This window comes from Leopardus geoffroyi, chromosome B2, assembly GCF_018350155.1.
Source record: "Leopardus geoffroyi isolate Oge1 chromosome B2, O.geoffroyi_Oge1_pat1.0, whole genome shotgun sequence".
NCBI lineage: Eukaryota > Metazoa > Chordata > Mammalia > Carnivora > Felidae > Leopardus > Leopardus geoffroyi.
Window position 1 is genome coordinate 15,631,201 of NC_059332.1, and position 21,494 is coordinate 15,652,694.

General features: G+C 48.6%; 1 protein-coding gene across 9 annotated transcripts in view; it reads right to left on the reverse strand.

The window, feature by feature from the left end:
- PHACTR1 (phosphatase and actin regulator 1) overlaps window positions 1-21,494 on the reverse strand; it is a 566,563-nt gene that overhangs the window by 70,745 nt on the left and 474,324 nt on the right. For 7 of the 9 annotated variants that reach the window (XM_045497381.1, XM_045497379.1, XM_045497377.1 and 4 more), the window contains 2 exons: window positions 16,312-16,479; window positions 14,211-14,417 (listed from right to left, as the gene is read on the reverse strand). In XM_045497381.1, the coding sequence (XP_045353337.1) occupies window positions 14,211-14,417; window positions 16,312-16,479 (375 nt within the window). The remainder of the gene's footprint in view (window positions 1-14,210; window positions 14,418-16,311; window positions 16,480-21,494) is intronic. The other 2 variants (XM_045497385.1, XM_045497382.1) reach the window with 1 other exon arrangement.

The window sequence follows — 21,494 nt, forward strand, 5'->3', positions numbered from 1 at the left end:
GGGATGGGGAAAATGGGAGCATAAGGTGGATAAAAATTTCAGGATCACGCAGCTGTGGGTGTATGGACGCGAAACCGTGGATCCTAGAGCTGAGATACGAGGAAGCCTAGCAATTCCAGGAGGCCAGAGAAAAGATTGCTCCCCAGTGCCAAAATGGCAGCCAATCATGACCATGGTTCCCTCATGCTCCTCCACAAAGGCTCACCCTGTTTGTCACCAGCCCCCAAGCACAGGACACAAGGTAACCACGTTCAGGAGCCATGACCAATGGTGCTCACCGCAAAGTGGCTGAGATGTAGAAACTCACCCCCCTCTGTCCAGTTCCTGCTACCGAAGGGTCCACTCCCTTGACTCTTGGAAGCCTTCACACAAACCTAGCAAATGCAACGTGTACGGAAGTGTTAAGGGTTTCTACCCAAGAACTCTTAGCCTGTCCTTCCTTCCTTTGCAGATCTAAGGCAGTAGCTAGGTGCTCACTCGCTTGGGCAGGAGGAAGCAGAGCCAGGAAGGCAGCATGGAATGGTCTACCTGGGAAGGAACAGTGATTACCTTGAGTTCTACCCATCTCTGTAACCTATAATGTCCCGCACACACTCTACCACACGACTTCCTGTCACCACGACTCTAGCAAAGCTTCCTTGGTTTCTTCACTAGGAAAATGGCCAAGGGAACACCAGGAATTCTGTCGGAACCGGTAAGGAAGTAATGACCGAACCAGCGAACATGGTTACTTTCATCGCTCAAGAAAGGAGACGCTGGGGTCCCAGGGGACCCCTTCTCTTTTCCTGCACCTCCTTTCCGGTTGTTTTACTCTACACGGTCATAAATTAAAGAGGTGTGGGACATGAAAATGAATGATTTAAGATAATTTGTAGCTCGGTAGACCTGGTATAAAGAGAGGAGATTGGGAAAAAGGGTAAAATCGGCTGGAATTATCAGCTTTCAGCGACTTCGCTCTGCCATCCCTGTCTTTCTCCAACATGGTGGACCAGTGAGGAGCGCCTAGGCAGCCTGGATCTTCAGTAAGTTTCAGTGCCTGTTCTTCTATCCTTATGACATCTTAATACCACGTCATTGCTCATAACAGATCTGGAGCCATTCTGAGTGTCTGTCTATGACTTTATCTTTCTGTCCCCTGCAATCTTCTGTGTTCGCCGCCCCCTTGACCACTGCACCAGTCTGGGGCCTCAACTCCTCTTACTGGGTGGACAGCAGGGTCCACCCTCCTGACCCACCCGTACCCCACAGGGGCATCTCCCTACAGCACGTGTCATGCCGGAGGTCCCGTGAGGACTCCCTGCCCCAGTCAGTGCTACGGGTCATCCAGCCCAGCCCAGCCCAGCCCAGCCGGTGCCTCCTGCCCTACAGCTCCCTGGCCAGGCCAAGTTTCCACACTGAGTTTCTCAGGAACTATGCTCATCCTCAGTCAGGGCTTTTGTCACACCTGCCCCCCGAAAACACCCTCCCACCTCCTGCGGGACGATCAAGATTGCATTCCCTCTTCAAAGCACAACTGAAGACCCAACGCCCCCCGTTGCGGCCTCTCCTGCCCCGAACTCCCGCGGCCCTGATGGCCAGCACCCCCATTTAATTCCGCCCAATTCTGTACTGGTCAAGGCCAGCTGCATTTGGATGGCTCTTCCCACACGTGCTACTGCTGTCCCCACAGGATGCCCAGAGCAGAGTGTGGGGAAGCCCAGTCTCCTGCAGCCTCATGGTCCCCAACCCCAGGGGCGCGTCACCCTCATACCGATACCGACCCGCCTGCCCTTCTCAGGGATTCTATCGGGGTGCGGGGCACCCCGCTGCGTACTTTTTACAAGCCATGTTTGAAAACCCCTCAACTTCTTACTTCTGCCCTGTTCTCTGAAAACGCAACACAAAAGGGCGCTCATTCTTAAGCAGAGTTCTTGGACCACCTGCAGCGGTCCCAGCACTGAAGCGGTCCCCAGGCTTCACCCCTGACCTGCTGAATAAGAATCTCTGGGGGCGCCTGGGTGGCTCAGTCGGTTAAGCGTCCGACTTCAGCTCAGGTCACGATCTCACGGTCCGTGAGTTCGAGCCCCGCGTCGGGCTCTGGGCTGATGGCTCAGAGCCTGGAGCCTGCTTCTGATTCTGTGTCTCCCTCTCTGTCTCTCTGCCCCTCCTCTGTTCATGCTCTGTCTTTCTCTGTCTCAAAAATAAATAAACGTTAAAAAAAAAAAATTAAAAAAAAAAAAAAAGAATCTCTGAGCCAGGGGTTTGGAGTTTAGCTGCTTCCCAGGTGCTCCCCAGTCAAGGAATGAGAGGAAAGAATCGGGGAGAACCACTGATTTGAGGGTGCCGAACTGCTTGAAGCACAGTGCTGCCCGAGGCAGGGATACGATGCATCGGTTCCATCCGGCCCCTGGGCCGGTCCGCTGCATGGTCTCCAGGTTCTATTTCTATGCCCCCAACCTACAGAAAGTAAAAGACCAATCTGCAGGAGACCAAAGTACTGAAAGCTAAACTATTGGAGATCCACTCACCTCACCAGTAGCTGTGCCTAAATCTAACGTCTGCAATTAAGGGACTTGTCTTTAAACGGATTTGTCTAATGGCACTCCCAATTTAATTGTCTCTTTATAAAAATCACTTAACATTGAGCATCTTGGGGATGAAAAGATTTCCTATATCCTTCTGGGTGAATTTTTCTCTTTTATTTGCTTTAGAATGCTTTAAGGACATTTCAGACAAGTTTGCCTAAAGAGCCTGTCTTCAAAATTTTGTCTCAAGCAATAAATACTTAATCAGATGTCTCGCTTTTCCTACCGAGTTGATTCAGTGCATGAGACGCCTCTTGCCTCCTTCTTGCTGATTTTGAAACGCCCTCTGTGTGCTTCTGCGTGCAGTTATTAAACAAATGAAGAGCCGTATACCAGTACTCATTTCTGTTTAATGAGCCACTGGCATTTTTGTGACAAGGATGACAGACGGAGATGAATGGATTGGGGATGTCCTGCATGACTTCACGGTTTCTTTCCGAGAGGCCAATTTCTCAAGGCAGTGATGTCACCCACTTCACTAGGCAGGTATGGGAGAGGCAGGTTCCTGGGCCCCCCTTGCAGATTCAGATTCAGCACGTTTACAGTGGGGTCCAGGAGTCTGCTCTGCAGAGAAGCTCCCGGGTCACGGTGACCTCGGTCGAGACCACCCTGAGAAAGAGCCCCCAGAGGCATTAAATCACTTCCAGCATCCGTCATGCTAAACACAGAAGATAAACTGTAAAATCAAACACTCATCCAGCTCTGTTTCAGTTTTCCAATCTGTGAAATGGGGAGGAATTAGTAGGTCGTAGGCTTCTTGAGCCAATTACATAATATCAGTATGTACCCGGGGCAGCACGGGGCCTGGTACTCGGGTAATGAGTCGTAGCTATGAATCTGGTCGCTATCGTTGTCTTCATTACAGAACTGCTCCCTCAGGGGCTCATCTATTCCCCTCAAGGTTGGTTAAGGTGCCATCACTAGGCTCTCATGGGTCCTGTATTTCCCTCTGTCACGGCCTCTCCTACAGAGTCAGTTCAGTCCACTTCATTTTTCTTGACTTGCTGCCGATTTTTACTTGCGGGAGATATGACAAGTGACGCATCGCTTGTATCCTGCTCGGTGCGGCTGTTTCCTCACCTGGCCAGGGACAGGAACTGGGCCCAGGGCACAGCAGGTGCTCCACAAACATCTGTTGGTTTTCCTTCTCGTCACGTCTTCGGAGCAGCGGGAGAAGGTAGAACTTAATGACCAGGGTCTCCTATGCGAAGGCTCTGCTAATCAAAGGTGGGGGGGGGGGGGCCGTGGACCGGCAGAGGCAGTGACTCTTGGGAGCGAGTCGGACACGCAGATTCCCAGGCTCAGCCCAGGCCTTCTGAATAGAATCTGCGTCTTGACAAAGTCCCCGGGGGACTCTGCACCCGACAACTCCGATACGCTATCTTTTAAGAGCCACCGTTTTGCGAAGAGGCTGCTCCCTCGTGCAAAATGGGACGCGCGCAGGGCCCCCTGGGGGCGATTTTGCTCCTGCACCTGCCCTCGGAGCGCTGAGCAGGGGCGGTGGGAGGCTTCTCTTGCAGGCCTGCGAAATCACCCAGGTCTCAGCAGAGCTGAGGTTTAATCCCAGGTCCAAGACCAAGGAGCTCTGTCACTTTGCCTGAGACGTTAGCCTTCCTGAGCCTCAGTTTGCTCATCTATACAAAGGGAACATAACCCGCCTTAATGTCTACCCAGCTTCTTCACGGGGACCAGCGGGCTGAAACCCAGCCTGAGGCCTGTCCTGGGAAGGGCAGTCACCCCCAGAGGAAGGGGCCGCCTTCTGTGAATTCATTCTTCCAAAGGGCACCTATCTATAGTTTTTTTTTTTTTTTACAACTTTTAAAAATAACTTTCTATAACTTTACAAAGTCCCTGAACAGTGAGCGGAGGGCCTGAGTGTAAAATCTGCGCAGCGGAGTCCTTGATCTTGTAAAGGGAGTTCACCAAATACAGGCTTCGTTGGTTCTGAAAAAGTAATACATTCTCTGCCTCTCCCCACAGGTTGCCGCGAGGGTCGGACGAGGCGGACACACTCTGAGGTCTGCGGACCGCCGTATACCTCTGTCCCGTTACTTGCAGGGCACTTGCGGAACCCTGGGGAGAGACTCCCCCTCGGCCTGATGCTGCCCGGCTGGTGTGGGAAGCGAGAAGTCAAGACAGCAACGGGGAGTGTGGTGGCTCGACGTGTGGTGGTTCTAAGTCAGCAGGCGAAAACCCAGCTGCAAGTGAACCAAATAACGGGAACGAGAGCTTCGGAAGGACCGTCCCGGCAACCTTCCGGGCTTGCGGCAAAGCGGGACGGGAAGAAAAAAAAGGCACAGCCATCGGGGTTCAGGGTGCTGTCCTAAGACGCGCTGCCCTGCATCGGTATTGAGGGCTGGCAGGAAAGAACCCAGAACCTGGAATGACAGAATCCAGACTCTCTGTGGTTCAGCAGCTGGGAAGGATAGCAAATCCTTATGTGTGTGCATGGGGGTGGGGGTGGAATTCAGACTCTTTACCTCTAAAAATCCAGGGATCAAGAAGGTCTCCTTTACCTCGATAGCACCTCGCTGAATAAAGTACTTTGCATCCGTGGGAGGCATGGTGTTTATGGGTTGCCAGAGGACCCACTCTAGCTCCTGCATTTATAATGATGATCGTGGCTGGTCCTGCTGGGGCACGCACGGAGCTCTCTGCTTGCTGCCTTCGAAATGGATGAGTCCTCTGCAGCCCGACTGATGGAGATGCAGCATATTCATAAACCTGTCTACGCTGATGGAGTGCAAAAAGCAAAATCAACCAGTTCCAGAGAGCAAGGAAAATAAACTCCCAACTGTGGGTGTCACGGAGCCATAAAACCCAAGAAGGCTCTATTTCCAAACACGACACCGCTCTGGGTTATGACTTCAGACAAGGAAATGAAAACCCCAGGTTACTTCTGTAGTCCATTCACACGCCACAGGACCGGAGTGTCTAACAGAACCAGTCTGGGCTAAAGGAACACAGCCCGAGCCTCTCTCCTCACTTTTTTATTAACACCTGCTGGAGAAGCCCATTTATAACCGAGGACTCGTTAGAGCACTTGTCCGTGAGAATAGCACTTAGCGTCTGCGTGGACAGAGGTGGGGTAACGGTTGCTCGGTCGTTTGCCACCTGGTTTCGGCGGGTTAGAGTCTTTGATCTCCTTTTATAGACACAGACACTCCACCCAAGAACATAAAGAGCCTCTAGAAAGAGTACTTAGAATTTAAATGAGAATCCAGAATCACAGAGCCCAGAATCAGACTCCCTCTGGCTCCAACGCTGAGACAAAGGTGCTCAGATGAGTTCCATCAATTCCTTCAGACCATCCTAGGGATTCTTAGGCTGCCAGGCCTTTTCCGTTGGTCAGATGCCTGGAAAGGCAAAACGTGTCTCCCGACTCCTTGTGGTAAGAGGGATGGTGTGGCGGGAAGCGGGTAACAGAGAAGTGACTTGTGTTAAATGCCCTAAGCCTGGCTTGCTCTCTCCCAAGCCGGCCAGCACACAGACACGACCATAGACACCTGATGTTCGTGCCAAAGATGTCCTGAGACCTTCCAGAACCCTAACACTGAGGGCCATTATACCATACACATCAATAGCACCTGACTCTGTTTCTGAGTCACTTTCTACAACAAAGCATTTTGTTTTAAAATTTGTCCCCTTCCAAAGACCACCCAGACGGCAGATGACAACAAGGAGGGAGGGACATGCATCACTGAGATGGAGATGCTGGGCAGTGGGTGGGGGTCACAGCTGGGTCACCGGCCACACCGGCCACCTTTGTAGGGCATGCAATTAAATTCGATTTTTTTAGGGGTGCCTGGGCGGCTCAGTCAGTTAAGTGTCTGACTTCAGCTCAGGTCATGATCTCGTAGTTCGTGCATCTAAGCCCCGCATCGGGCTCTGCGCCGATAGCTCAGAGCCTGGAGCCCGCTTCCGATTCTGTGTCTCCCCTCTCTCTCTCTGCCCCTTCCCTCCCGCTCACACACTCTCTCTCAAAGATAAATAAACATTAAAAAAATTAAATTCAATTTTTTTCAAAGTGAAATTACACATGATTCATTGCCAGCAAACTGCTCTTAAGGAGTTAGAATTGTAGGTGTCCGTATAATCACGACAACCAACACCTGTTGACGAGATCAGCGGTTTGGGGGAATTCTAAATCATCTGTACAAAAGCACATTATCCTGTTTGTTTTTGCAGCAATGCAGGGGAGCCCTGTTGCCCCTAGGGAGACCGGGGGGAGGAGAGCACCATTCAACTGATAACTGTGCTGGGGAACCTAAGCCTTCTGCAAGACAGGCACAAAGGGAAATGAGAAGGTTCCAGAGATGGGTCTGACAGTCCCTCCCGGGAAGACTGCTATTTGTGACCATCCCGGCAAAAGCCGGGAGGGTCCGACCAAAGTCTCAAAGTCACAAAGGCATGAAAGCAAGCACAAATATGCTCATCTGATCTCAGAACCCTGGAACCAAGGGGAAGATCTATGGTGTTTCGAAGTAGTTCACTGAGCTCGCATAAAATGAAATACTGCATAGACCCTAGGGAGCTAGGAAGGGGCAGAACATTCACGGAGAAGGTACAAATACGCTCAAGCTAGGTCCCTAGGTATTATAAAGGCAACATACGGATGGCTGCACTTCCTCTCCAGCCCTGCATCTACCTGAGGCGTGATATGGATTCACTTTGGGGGGGTCACACTCTGATTTCTTGCATTTACAGTGATGGGGGTGGCTGGTCTACCCACCCGCAGTCGGTGGTCTACCAGGGCCTCCCCATTTTCCCTTGAAACTCCCAGCGTGCTCTATGGCACCCAGGTCTGGACCCCAAGTTTGACTGATGGATGGCTGTCATGTTCTTTCACTTGTCCATGTAGGTATCACGGTTCCTTCAGGCACTATCGAAGCACGAATATCAGATTTGGTTTACGGCACCACCCAGAGCCCGAGAACAAGTATCCTGCTATGAACTTGTGGGGCAAATGGTCATCCAACTTCTCCTTCAAGGCCTCAGCTACAGGCGGCTCTCTCCCTCACAAGCCCTCCTGTCCTGGGGATGCTTGGCGCTAGCCGAGGACGCGGCGGGCAACGAGCCCGACTACAACCCCACTCTCAGACTGCCCCCCGGACCCTGAACCAGTGTTCAAGAGGAAGAACCAGCAGGGGCAGCCGCTGGGGGCCTTTCGCAATTTCAGGTTGACAATGGCCGTCTCCCGCCTTCATGTGTGCATCCAGTTGTGAATCCGTCCCGCAGCATTATTGTCCACCGAATCCAGGAGAACATCAAAGAGACAGGTTTGGTTGAAATCAAGCAATGGCCGCTAAACGCCCACAAAACGTGCCCCACTTTGTCCTCCAAAGTTAAATCCTTCATCATGGCATTCGAGGCTTTCCACAGCTTCCCTTCAACCCACTTCTGGCCTGATCTTTGCTTCACTACAAGAAGCCTGCACTCTTGCCACGCTGGGCTATTTGCCTTTTTTTTTTTTTAATTTATTTTGAGAGCACAAGCAGGGGAGGGGCAGAGAGAGGAAGAGACGGAATCCCAAGTGGGCTTTGCACCGTCAGCACAGAGCTGGACACAGGGCGCCATCCCACGAACAGGGAGATCGTGACCTGAGCCGAAACCAAGAGTCAGACGCTCAACCGACTGAGCCACCCAGGCGCTCTATTTCTCGAACATATTATGCCTCAGATGTAGGTGCCTCTGTGTACGTTACTTCATTTACCAAGACCTCCTTTCCTATCCCTACCCGGCAAAACTGTACTCATCTTTAAGGCCTGTTTTAAATACCCCCTCCCTGATGATGCTATCCTGCTTTTTCTGAGTCTTGCCAAAGGCGTCGGTCTCTTGCTGTTTGAATTTCTTTAGTACCATGCCATCACGTCTTCGTACTAAACACCTTCTGTAGCTTCTAACTGCCTACGACCCCGACAGCTGATGAGGGAATACTGCTCATAAATTAAATTAAGGCTGGAAGAACACCTGGCATATGGTGGGCGCTCAAAACGCACGTGGCATTCAGCCTTACGAAGGAAGGACATCTGATCACGTGCTGCAGCACGGATGAACCTCGAGGACATTATGCAAAGTGAAATAAGCCTCTAACAAAAAGACAAGCGCCGTCTGATTCCACTTTTAGAAGGTAGCTCCGGCTCAGAGAAACAAGAAGTAAAATGGCAGTCATCAGGGGCTAAGCGGGGAGGAGAGAAAAAGGGGAGTTGTTTCACAGGTGCAGAGTTTGAATTTCACAAGATGAAGAAGTTCGGGAAATCTGCTGCCCAACACCGTGAATACAGTTAACATTACCGAGTTGCATACCTACAAACTGTTAAGAAGGTACATTTTTTTTTTTAAGTTTATTTGTTTACTTTGGGAGAGAGGGAGAGAGCACAAGGTGGGGGGAGGAGGGGGAAACAGAGAGAGAGAAGGAGAGGGAGAACATCCCAAGCAGGCTCTGAGCTGTCAGTACAGAGCCCAAAGCGGGGCTCGAACTCACAAACTATGAGATCGTGACCTGAGCCGAAATCAAGAGTTGGACGCTTAACTGACTGAGCCACCCGGGTGCCCCAAGAAGGTAAATTTTACATTATGTTTTCACTACAAAAAGAAAAAAGTGCCAAGTGAATTAAATCTCTAACCTAACGGTGCTACATAAAAAAGTGTTTTGCTGTAATCTTCATGCTGATCACAGAGGTCAGAGCAGAAAGCACCCTTTAAAAAATGTTTTTATTAATAGGAAGTCCTCACAGGCACCAGGAAGGAATTTCTACATTTTAAGAAAGGGAAACCAAGAGTATATTGGGTGTATTTCCCATGCCTCACGGTATCAGCTATCAAGAGAATGAACCTTAAACCTCTTTCTGAGGCTTCTGGGTTACAGTTGATGTTTTCCATTTAAGGCAGAGATGAGGTTCAAGGTCACAGGGGTCCATTCACAACTCTTCTTGCGCCTTCAGAGTAGAAGGCAGGGAGGGGAGGCAAGGATAGAGGCAAAAGCATATGATTTTATAGGGTTGGAGAGTAGGATGTAGGGTGGGGTGGGTGCTGGAGAGAAATGGGGACAGAGGACGAGACAGCCAGGGAGGAACAACAAAATCACCATGAGGATGTGATTGCAGAAGAGTCCGCCATGGGCAGTGTCCACAAAACTAGAGAGACGGCTAAGACAGGAATGTTGGTTTTGGGGTGATAAGCTCTGGATAGAAGATTCTCATTAGACGAGTATAAAGCTGAGGAATACCACAAGGCATGGAGGTCACCTGCTAGGTACATCTGCAGTTGCAAAACCTTCAGAATGTTGAAACTAGCCATCAACCACCAGAAGTTTCCTTGTATTTCAGGGTCTAAAGACAATGCAAAGAAGCCCGGGCAGGTTCACGTTAGCAGAAGGACTTCTTTTTAAGGATCAGCAATGCTTCCCTTTCTTTGCCAAACTGCCAGTCTCCAATTGTGGCCAAATGCTCCCGTGCCATTTGCACCGTTCTTGATTCTTATGGACTGTCTGCTTCTAGCACGTTCTTCTAAACCCAACCCAACTGCATGCATTCAGGTCCTCCTCTTTATAATCCAGTGCCTTGAGAGTATGACTTATGTTTGAAAGACTGCATACATTTTTGTCTTTGAGTGATGCAAATAAAGAAGCCAATTTTCTTAAACAGGCGGAAACACACAAGGCACAAACGAGCAAAGGAAGCTCATGATTCTCTTATTTTGCATTTTAAGAATAGGTAGCTTAGTGCGGTAGAAACTCGTGGTTGGAAGTAAGAACTCCAGAGTAAAACAAAGTGGGTTGAGTCCATCTCTGGCACTTAGTACCTATGTAACCTATGACTGAGTCCTTTAACTTAATCGAATTTCATTTTCCTCCTCCAGGAAAAAGAGAGAATAATGATAACAGTATCGACTCCACAGCACTAAATGGTATGTCATCAAGTTCTCAAAAAATGGCAGCTGCCATTTTTATCACCCAAGTGTGAATGCCTGACTGGGAAGTCCAGCTCTCACATTAGTTGCTTATGCTTCACACAAATGGCACCTACGGGTACCTAATCACAGGCACCTTATGCAGAGTCATGAATTATTCATGCAGTGTTTCGTATCTGACTCCTGGAGCCAGGATGGCTAGAGAGATATTGATGAAGACTTAGAAAGATAGGAGACAGCAGTGGGTTTTGTTGTTGTTGTTGTTGTTGTTGTTTGTTTTGGCCTCAATCAACCCTTTTCCTCTGGGGCTCGCCATCATTCCAAGAAGGACGCATTTGAGGCTCACTCATTTCAGATCATATGCCTTATGCAACCAGCTCTGCTACGCACTGTGCTTCCAGAATGGAAAGGAATCTGGTGCCCCTGTGTTATAAGCCACTGTGCACGCTGCTGTTGGAGAAGATAAGAAGGAAGAAGATGATGATGGAAGAAGATAGTCTGGGAGAGCAAAAAGGCTCTCTCTACTTGCTGGAGAACTGAGAAAACTCATGAGAAAGTCTCCAAGTTTATAATGGTTTTCCAGATGAAGTCGAAGCAAGCAAATGACAAAGGAGAGGTATTTCTGCTCGTCTTTGTCTGATCGTATACTTGGAAGCAGCTCCAGGTCAGGCTCATGCTTCCTCCTCTAGTATCCTACCGGGCCATTAACCACTGTCTCTCTCTATTAATCATGCTTGGTGTCTTTCAAGTTGTCCTGCGTTGCCTTTCAAGAATGTCAACAGAGCAACAGACAGTAAGAACATGCTACCACTTCTGAGTCTCAGTTTAGAGTTCTATCATTCCTGGTTTATTAATTCCTTCTGATATAGCCCAGATGTCTCTAGAGTAATTAGTAACAGAACAGGGTTAATGTAGCTGCCTCATGGTGATGCAGATTCATTATGACTGATTGTTCACTTACAAAAATTAAGCATGTCTGATTGAGTTTAAGCCCAAAAGGCCAGCACCAGGCTTCCAGCCCACAAGCATCTCCACCTGTCCTGTCTGCCTCATATTTAAGAAGCTACCAGATACAACGCGGCAAGGATTATTAGCCCTTAAGTATTTTTATCCATTTGATCCTAGCTATGCGGAAGGGAGGTTTATAGAGAGTAGATGAGTCCTCTCTCCTTGGGAAGGGATGCGGGAAGCCAGAGAGACTGGGCTAATTTCAGATATCTTCAGTGGCTCATAGATCAAGAGTCCGGTGGATATCAAGCCACCCAAGTTCACTGCTCATGGCTGAAGCTGTGAATGAATGAAGGGTGCCTCCATTAATCAGATAACTAAATAAATTAGAGGCTGTTGCTGGTTAAGAAGCTGTCAATTCTTCTTTTAAAATGTCTTACCTACTGTTCTCTCTCCTCCTGCTGTGATCGGCCAAGTGCTTGTGAGCTCAATTTCAGAAACAAGAACAGCTTTTTCCGTAGTCTCCCTGGTTCAAATTACTCAGTCGAATTCAACTAGTGATGTCGGAGAACGAGGCACAGGGCTGGCCTTTTTAGGCCTTCAACTTTCTCCTTCTGTTCATTCTACACGGTGACCCAGGAAGGCTTTCTAAAGGCGAATCACTGTCACATCTCTCCCCTGCTCAAAAACCTCCAAAGGCTTTCCACTGCCAGGGGGAACAAAATCTAAATGCTCATATGCCTTACCTAGGGAGCCCTTTCTCAATACGTCCTGAGAAGGACCCTCTGCCCCAGCTTGGCCACCTCATCACAGACCCGAAGCACTTGCCATCTCTGGGTTTCTGACCAGGGCCTTTTTTCTCTGGAATGTTCTCGTCTCATTCTCTATAAATGCCCTTCATGCTTGAAGGGTCAGCTCAAGCTTCAGCCTTTCTATGCCCTTTTCTCAGATCACATTGAACTCCAAAGCATACTCCTGACAATAGTTATTTCAGCACCCTATTGTGTGTGTGTGTGTGTGTGTGTCCATACGCACACATACACATGTGTACATATAGATCCACTAAACTTTCATTCACTTGCATCTGCTTTGATACCTAGCACAATGTTCCACCTAGAAGCGTGGTGAATAAATAGGAACTATAGGCAGGAGTTTATTTTGCCATATGTAATCTTCAGGGAAATTTGGCATCAAAACCTTCAAAAGCTGCTAGCTCTTAAGAGCCACCCCATTGACTTCTAGATTTAGAATCAGTAATTCTAATTCTAGAAATAAATCAGGATAAATTCGGATGCTTATAAAGCTATGTATGCTGCTGAGGATGTTCACTGCTGTGACTTTTACAACAGACGATGGGAGAGCCCATGAGGGCCGGACAAGCAAATCCCACTGCACACCGAGCGGCTAACGACACCATATTGTGGAGTAGTTACGAACAGGACAACCAGTTCACAAGAGATCATGCCATGTGTAAAAAGCTGATGATAAGAGATGATGTAGAGCAGGCATTTGGTTTCTATTAGACAGACAGGTGAATGGACAGTGGTTCTCTCTCGGGGGGAAGCTTATGAGGGTACCTTCTCCTTTGTGGGTTTCTATGCATTTACCTTTTGGGACACTGGGCTAAGGTGTTACTGAGGTGTTGAATGGAATGGTTCCTTTAAATGGAAATCTGCTCTTTGAAACCACAAACATCTGACTTAGTACGTTGATAGAGTAGTCTGACTCAACCCTGTGTTTAATTGGGACTCGACACCTTTCTATCACAGAAATAGCCTTCATTTCCTGGACTAGGAGTTAGGAAGCACGGGGTCTAGGCACACCTCTCTTGCAGAATTCCTGCAACGGCAGGATCTTTCTTAACGGCACCGATTTTTCTTAAACAATCAGCTTTTCTAGTGTAAACCAGGTGACTATTCTTCCCTACCTCCATCCCCATCACATCTCACAAAAATGTACAGAGATCAATCAGAAACTATTTCGAAAAACACCGGACTCATCGCAAAAAGGCAGCCGATCAGGTTGGCATTACTGTCCAGGCTGGAGGAACAACCCCCTGAAATCTTTACTCTTTAATTTAAAAGCCGCAACTTTAAATCAGAAGGCAGTATCCCATTCACGTTCATGTGCAACGCAGTCCTTACTAGATGCCCAATCACTAGCACATCCTGTGATGCCCAATTTAGTAACTGGGGGGACATTCACCAACACGTTAAACATGAATATATACAAAGCATCTTAGGACAACGTTCCTGAACACATTCTTCTTGGAAGAGTACTTCCCACCATACTTTGTAGATTGCCTTTCTTTGTTTTTGTTTTTGTTTAACAGAACAAACAACACAGACATGAATTTTAATAAAGGAAATAGGCTGGGCTTCAGATCAATAATTTAGAGACCAAAAAAATCGAAAGCTTTGGCAAACTCATTATGAAGGGAACGAGGTGCTGCGCTTCGTCTTTGCCAAGATTTTGACATTGAGGCTAATTCACCTCGACGGGCAAATAATCGTGAATCAGTCACACAAATACCAACGCACATATTCACAGGTACACATGACGAAGGCTCTTGGCATACGGCCGGCAGGGTGTACGTCAAATGCTTCTTGACGGAAACACACAAACCCAGGTCGTGACCGCGTGGACGTGGAAACACCCAAACGCCCCACAGAGCAACCTCACCGAAGAGGCACAACGGGCCTCAGATAAGAAGAGAGAGAGAGCGCGAGAGATCATCCCATGAAGGGAAGGCAGGGCTGGACGCTTCCAGAAGACATCTTGACTCACCTGTTATGTGGTTGGCAATCCTGGCACTGGGTTTGGGAGGCAGGGCGGGGGGCTGCTTGAGAAGGGACAGCTGCTTCACTGGGGTCTCCTCATGGTCTCCAGAGAAAGCAGCAGGTTTTTTGGGGGGCAGTAGCAGCACTGGTTTGGCTGAAGGATCTTGGGACAGGAGGGCTCCAGACTCACTGGCAGAGGGACTCTCTTCAGACACTGAGGGGACAACCACATGACACACAGGTGACATTACACAAACGCAGCGCAGGTGGGGCCGGCGGGGGCACACAGGACAGGGACGTGGGTGACCAACACAGCAGAGCACACCCGTTCCACGTTGTCACGTACGGGCGGAGAGTTAAAGGGTAAAGCGAGGGGGTGGGGTGGGTGGAGGGACACATCGGGGAGGCAAAGGCAGAAAGGCAGAGGCAGGAGGGCGGGAGGGGAAGCCAGAGGACATTTTCTCAGAACTATCCTAAGCTTCACCGCTTCCATCTGGGCGTTTATGCCACAAATTCTGTGAGTGCTCTGAAGTGTGACTCATGGGGCCACAGCCACAATCAACAGATGGCAGGTGCAGCGGACCAGGGACAAAGGGCCCCATCTGAATGAACCGAACCAATGCTGGCATCTTCCTTTGGGCCTGTTTGCCCTCTGCTGGGAGGAAGAGAGAGAGTCGATGCTGGGGTCTGGTTTTTGCCCACTGGGTCTCCCGGCGTGTGGGACGCCAAGGAACGAAGACAGCCTAGAGGCTGACGCCAGGCCAGGCGTCCCCACAGGCCTGGGGCGGCTGCTCCCCCCGACTCCAGAGCCTTGTAGGCACCTTGCAGTTTTAGGGGCTCCCCTGAACCTCGATGAGGCAGAGACTGCACCAAGGCAACGCCTTTCTGTCTCCCCGCTTCCTCTCTCCTCTCACTTGCCAGAACTGTGGCCTTCTTACTTGGTTTTTCCCTCTTTCTCTTTGCTCCGCATCGGGCGTCACTCTTCCTTTCTGCCACAGGAGACCCCGACTGGCTCCAGTTAAGAGCTGTCCCCGGGGGGTTAGCACGGGGCCTTCATCCCGCGATGGCAGCCTGGCCAGTGAGACCGAAACTCTGATTTCAGTGAGATGACAGATTGCCCTGTAACAGTCAACTCTGTGTGATTCCCATGTCACCAGGAAGGCTGGGTCAGAGACACAATCACTGCTACAGTTGGAGCGCTCTCCTCCGCCTGGGGGGAATGTGACTCAGTGTCCCCTGCCACGTCAAAGCCCTGCAAGTGACCCTCACAAGCCCCCGGTTGTCCCCCTCTCGCAAGGGACGCCATTATTGTCAGCATCGGACACACCGATGGAGCCATGACTCAGCAGGTCCCAAGGTGAAGCCTGGCGTGGACTCTGGGACACCAGCTCTCTCTTGCTCCCATCAGAGCTGTGCTGATGGCAGACTTCGCCTGTGCTCTGGAAAAAGGATATGGCCTTCGTAGCCACACTCCGGAGATTCCAAGAGGTCCCTCCGCCAGGCTCGCCTCCTGAGAACAGTCCTCACTGGCTGCCGGGAGGGTCTCACCTTCTGCAAACCTTCTCAGGGAGGAGGTACTGACCACTCAGAGGGCTTTGGACCACAGAACGCGTGACAGTCAATGGTACCAAACATCATCTGTCAGCAGCATGCGAGTTAACCAGTCAATTGCATACAATCGAATAGCCAATTAACACATTGACTGTGTATGGTACTACAGTCAGTAGCTGGGCTGTATACGGAGCCTGGGATTAAAGGCCGTGCTAGGGCTTTACAAACGTGACCTAGGTAGGCACCGTGCCCGAGTATAGGATTCCTTCGCTGAGCTTAACGGAAACGAGCATTAGAAACAAACCACTGACGTTTTAAATCCTCCGTATCACAAAGGGGATGTCTTCTGGGGAGGGATTACGATTACAAAAAAGGTTTTGAAAAACCATAGGACGGACAGTAAGTGTAAACATGTCCTGATGGGGCCGTTTCGTCCTCACCTCCAGGAGATTCTTATGCTCAAGGTGGCTCAAAACAGAACCCCAAGTCCGGCCAGGCTACAGGCCCCTAACGCCACATGCTGGGGACCTGTTCTGCAACTCTACCAAGGGCCTTACCTGTCCCATCCATGATGTCTGAAGGTTGGAGCACCTCGTATGAGCAGGGATCCCTGGGCATCGGGACCGGCTCCATTTCGGACAGGGCAGGCAGAGACAGCTGGCTGGAGCTCAGGGACTGTCCGTTTTCCAGGGAATCCTCTTCATTGGATATGGAGAGCTCCCCGTCTGCAAGTGCGAGAAGGAGATTGCGCAGTGAGACAGTGCCTGCCTCCCGGGGAAGGGCGACATTTAGAATCTGCTAGTTGAGTCTAAACGTTTCTGAACAATCTTTACCAAGGGCAGGATGCAAAATCTACACTTGTTCTTTTGCTTTGCAGACCCTCATTTTAATTTTAGACCTCTGGCATCGGACCACGAGGGCAGCAATTTCCGGTGACCTCTAGCAAATTGCCTGCGTGCTTCTCCATCTTTCTAACCATAATCACCGTACTTAGTATGTTGTTGTTTTTTTTTTTAATGCAAGTGAATTTCTTCATAATTTTGGAAAGCCTGGAAAAACTGAGCAGGCCTCAGAGACTGGAAAACCAGGAATAAGAATTCCTACTTTAGGGAACAAAGGGCTTTCTATACCGCTCAATACCAGAAGAATGGGTTCTCTAAGGCTCTAAGCAAAATTCATCCTTTTTTCTTCTCTTTCCTCCTGCTGACACCCCATTTCTCCAGGTAGATAAATGTTTAGAAGGGCTCAAAGCTCCCCCCCCCCCCCCCGCCAGGCTCGCCTCCTGACAATAGAGACCAATCCTCACTGGCTGGTGGGAGGGTCCCACCTTCTTCAAACCTTACAAGGGATAGAGTGGTGACCACTCAGAGGGCTTCAGACCAAACTACAAGGCGGCAGGGACCTAAGGATGCTGGGAAGTGCCCCAGTTCTCCCAGTGTCCACCAGTGATCACACCTTGGGGGTGAGCAGATTTTGATCTTGCTTTAAGCTCCCTCAAAGCAAGGGGCAGGCAGCCAGTTAACACATGGTTGAGGATCAAAGGCTCCCGCACAATGGCCATTTGTCAAATCAAAATTCCCCCAGCGTGATTTCATCCTAGCCCAGGGGAGTCCTAAATAACTAGGCATTAAAGTCAAATTAATTTTTAAAAAGGACTGAAAGCTGTTCCAGTAAGATGAATAAACATCCAGATGAAAGGCTGTTAAGTTATGCTTAGTCAGAAACACAGAAACCCGCAAAGCAATGACCTGCCTTACAACTGCAAAAAAGATGATTTACTTGTAGAAATGAAACAGCGAAGTGACTCCAAGGTTAATCTTGTATCAATAAATCCTTTTCTTTGGCCATGCTCCTCCCAAGCCTTGATTTTTATACGCAACAATATGCGGTGGTGAAGGAGTCTTGCCTGCCCCCTTCCCCCCGGGTTAGAATTGGCCTGATGAAATGTACATTCAACAACGTAATCTACAGACAGAAAGGTTTCAGCAGCATACGGTTCAAGGACATAGGGTATTTGACCTGAATCTTGGATAAATGTAGAAAAACATAGGATACCAAAAAATCACCCAAAGCAGATGATATAAAGCACCGACATGCTTTAAGATTGTGGGGCTCCCCCCCCCCTTTCTTTTTCATTTGGCCGTTTTGTATGCCAGGAATGGTAGAGTAGTTAGTATCATTGTAATTAACAAATGATGGCTACTCCTCATTAATGAGAGAAGAGCAGTGCAGACGGTAAGGCCAAGGCCATGGGAAGTACACAGCTGAACCGAGAGTCTTCAGGAGGGAAGGGCTGTGGGGGTGAGTTAACGCATTGCCGTCCCATAGGGGATGGTCCCCAGTCCCCTTAACATGCTTTAATGTAGCATGTTCACACTGATGCCGTGGGAAGTAGGACTGCTTTGGGTTCCCAGGTGGTGGAATAATGAGTGACGCGGCTGCCGTTCGGTTGAACGCATCTCTAGGAAACCACTTGGACTTCTGATGCTCCCAGTGTAATGAAAGTCCTGGGTATGACAACCGAAGGAGGAGGGGTTTCAGTGCTATTGCCAAGTTCTGCTTCTTTGGGGCAACAGTGGAATCAAATGACTGCTGTTCCTTTGTAGCAGATAAAAAGAACCATAGAAACAGAAGTGGGGAAAAGACACAACACAACTGGATTCCTTAGACTCTCTGATTCTCAGTTTCATCAAGGCAGGTGGCTTAGTGCTGGAGGCGTGGCTGGTTAACGGAGAAGCACTCCTTGGGACACGGCAACTCTCCAAAACTTTAGGTCCCCACAGATTAAAGGTACCTTTGCTAAGTCACAAAGGCCCAAACCACTTTGGAGAGGGAACGATCTTGGGACTTCCACTGTCATAATTTCCAAATATGCATTTCCACTAAAAAAATTAAAAATAGAGAAAATAGAAATAAGACGTTGATCATATCACCACCCTAACAGATACAGTTTATTCTTCTGTACATATTTTTCATAGTTGTAATCTTACTATGCATCAGATTTTGTCCTTTTTTTTTTTTTACTATTATAAGCATTCTAATTTGCATAATTATCATTTTGCTGATTATATTGGATGAATAAACTGGCATTTATTTAGCAATCTCCCTATGGCTGGTCGTAAAGGGATTTCTAGTGTTTTATGATAAGAAGAAACCTCCCTGCATAAAGTCTTTTCTGTCATTAGAATTCTCCTCTTGTAGGGGCGCCTGTGTGGCTCAGTCAGTTGAATGTCTCTGACTTTTGATCTCAGCTTAGGTGTTGATCTCAGGGTCATGGGTTCAAGCCCCATGTTGGGCTCCATGCTAGGTGTGGAGCCTACTTAAAAAAAAAAAAAAGGAAAAATATTGTTTCCTTCGCTGTGCAGAAGCTTTTTGTCTTGATGAGTTCCCAAGAGTTCACTTTTGCTTTTATTTCCTTTGCCTCCGGAGCCATGACTAGTAAGAAGTTTCTGAGCACTGGGTGTCATACGTAAGAGATGAATCCCCAGGCTCCTTTTTTTTTTCCCCCTCTTAAATGCATTTTTTTTTTTGAGGGTGGGGGAGGTTGGGGCAGAGAGAGAGGGAGACACAGAATCTGAAGCAGGCTCTAGGCTCCGAACTGTCAGCACAGGGCCTGATGCGGGGCTCGAACTCACAAACCATGAGATCATGACCTGAGCTAAAGCTGGACACCCAACCAACTGAGCCACCCAGGCACCCCGAATTACTGGGTTCTACTCCTGAAGCCAAGACTACACTGCATTTTAACTAACTTGAATTTAAATTTCAAAAAATGGTTTTTCATTAAATGATATAAATCATGGTTTTAAAAAGGTTAAATTGTAAAGAAGCATTCAGAAGTAAAACGATATAAACCTCAAAAAAAAAAAAAAAAAGGAAAAGAAAAAGGAAGTCTCCCCTTTTAGGAGAGATCCCAATAGATGAAATTCATGTGTATTAATATCTCAATATCTAGCGGGGAATTCCTAATGTTCAGTAATTCCAAATTTGATTAGTTTGAAGAATATATAACTCTCCATGTCCTTTCTATTTACCAGCACTATTTATTAGCCTCTCTACTGGCCCTTTTAATTAGCATTATTAGAAAAAGTGTTTTTCTTTTTTAGAAAGAACTTAACCCTCCTGAGTAACAGGAGTCTTGCGGATTATTTGTACCTTCATCTATTTAAATTTTTTCATGTTTGTTTATTTTGAGGGAGACAGACAGTGAGCGAGTGAGCAAGGGAGGGGCAGAGACAGAGAGGGAGGGAGAGAATCTCAAGCAGGCTCTGCACTAATGCAGGGCTCAAACTCATGAACCATGAGATCAAGATCTGAGCTGAAATCAAGGGTCAGACTCTTGACCGACGGAGCCACCCAGGTACCCCTATTCAGAACATCACTGTCTCTTGTTATCATGGATGAGAAAAAGTTTGCTCCTTATACTAATATTAGATATTAGAAATTACATTGCTCTACAGAATGTTAGAAATTATTTTGATGTTTTCCATGATCTTCTAAAATTATCTGTAATAATGGTCTTCAAAATGGCCCACAACAAGTGCCCAGCAGTTTCCTACCAGAATGAGGAGTGTGAACAGGGAGAAGGTGGAAGGCACATGAGACCAGAGGGGTCGAGGCGGTGCTTCTCTGGCATCAGTGGTTTTCTGGAGGCAGGCTAAAGCAGGTGGCTAGACTCCGCCCCCAGAGTTTCTGAGCCAGAAGGTTTGGGGTGGGATGGAGGGTATGCACGTCTAGCAAGTTCTTGGGGGATGCTGGAGCTGCTTTGGTGGTCAGGGTTCCACTCTTGGAGACGATTGGAGGTTAGGAATCAGACAGGCAAAGGAGCCTGGAATGACAACAGCGCCTTGTCACGATGCCCCAAGGGCAGGAAATGCTGTCTATGCGGCAAATGGGGGAAGAGAGGCTGTTGGTTTAAACCGCAAAGAGGACAAGAAAGCAGGAGGCTGCATTGTCTAACCATGGATCATGAATATGAACTTGTCACAAAGGAATATGGGACTGCGGAGAGCAGTAAGGCAGAGTGGAAAGTTAAAATGTGAGCCAGATGCGAACATATTTAACAAGGGAAAATCAGGTCACAGAAGTGGCAGAGAGAATGAGGCAGACGTGAGTGCAAGTCAAGGTCATAAATCTTGAAAGATGAGACACAGAAAGCAGCGGGTCTAACGTACAGAACTGGCCACGGAAACTGTGCCAGCCGTGTTCTCCTCTTCCCCTTGTGAGACCTAAGAAAGGAAGGTGCTGTAGAGTCAGGTTAACCACCAAATCAAGGAGAGTGGAGGGAGAGGGGTCAGTGAATGAATTCATTCAGTTGACAAACATCTGTCGAGAGTCTGTAATTAACAACACGCAGCAGAAACCAGACCCTGCAAACGCTCAGCACGACCTTGTAAGGCAGAAATTGGCTTTCAGCTCCTTATGGTACTTTTAGAAACCCCTGCCCCATCTGCGTCCCCCACCCCCAAGCCCTGGAGCTTTACCACAGCCCGCCCTGCCTCCCCTCCCATAAGCCAGCCATGGAGTCAGTTGCTAAAGAGAACACAAAGAAATGCAGAAACGCAGGTGCACCGAGGAACCAGCATCCGAGGTGGGAAAAAGGAGCGAGAGTGCAGTCAAACCCTGAGAAGTAGATGAAGAAAAAGAAGGGCAGAAAGGAGACAGAAGACCTGTGCTCAGAACCCAGGAGGCCACAGATTTCAGGAGGATTTCTTCTCACGTGGAATTTTTCTTTACTGTT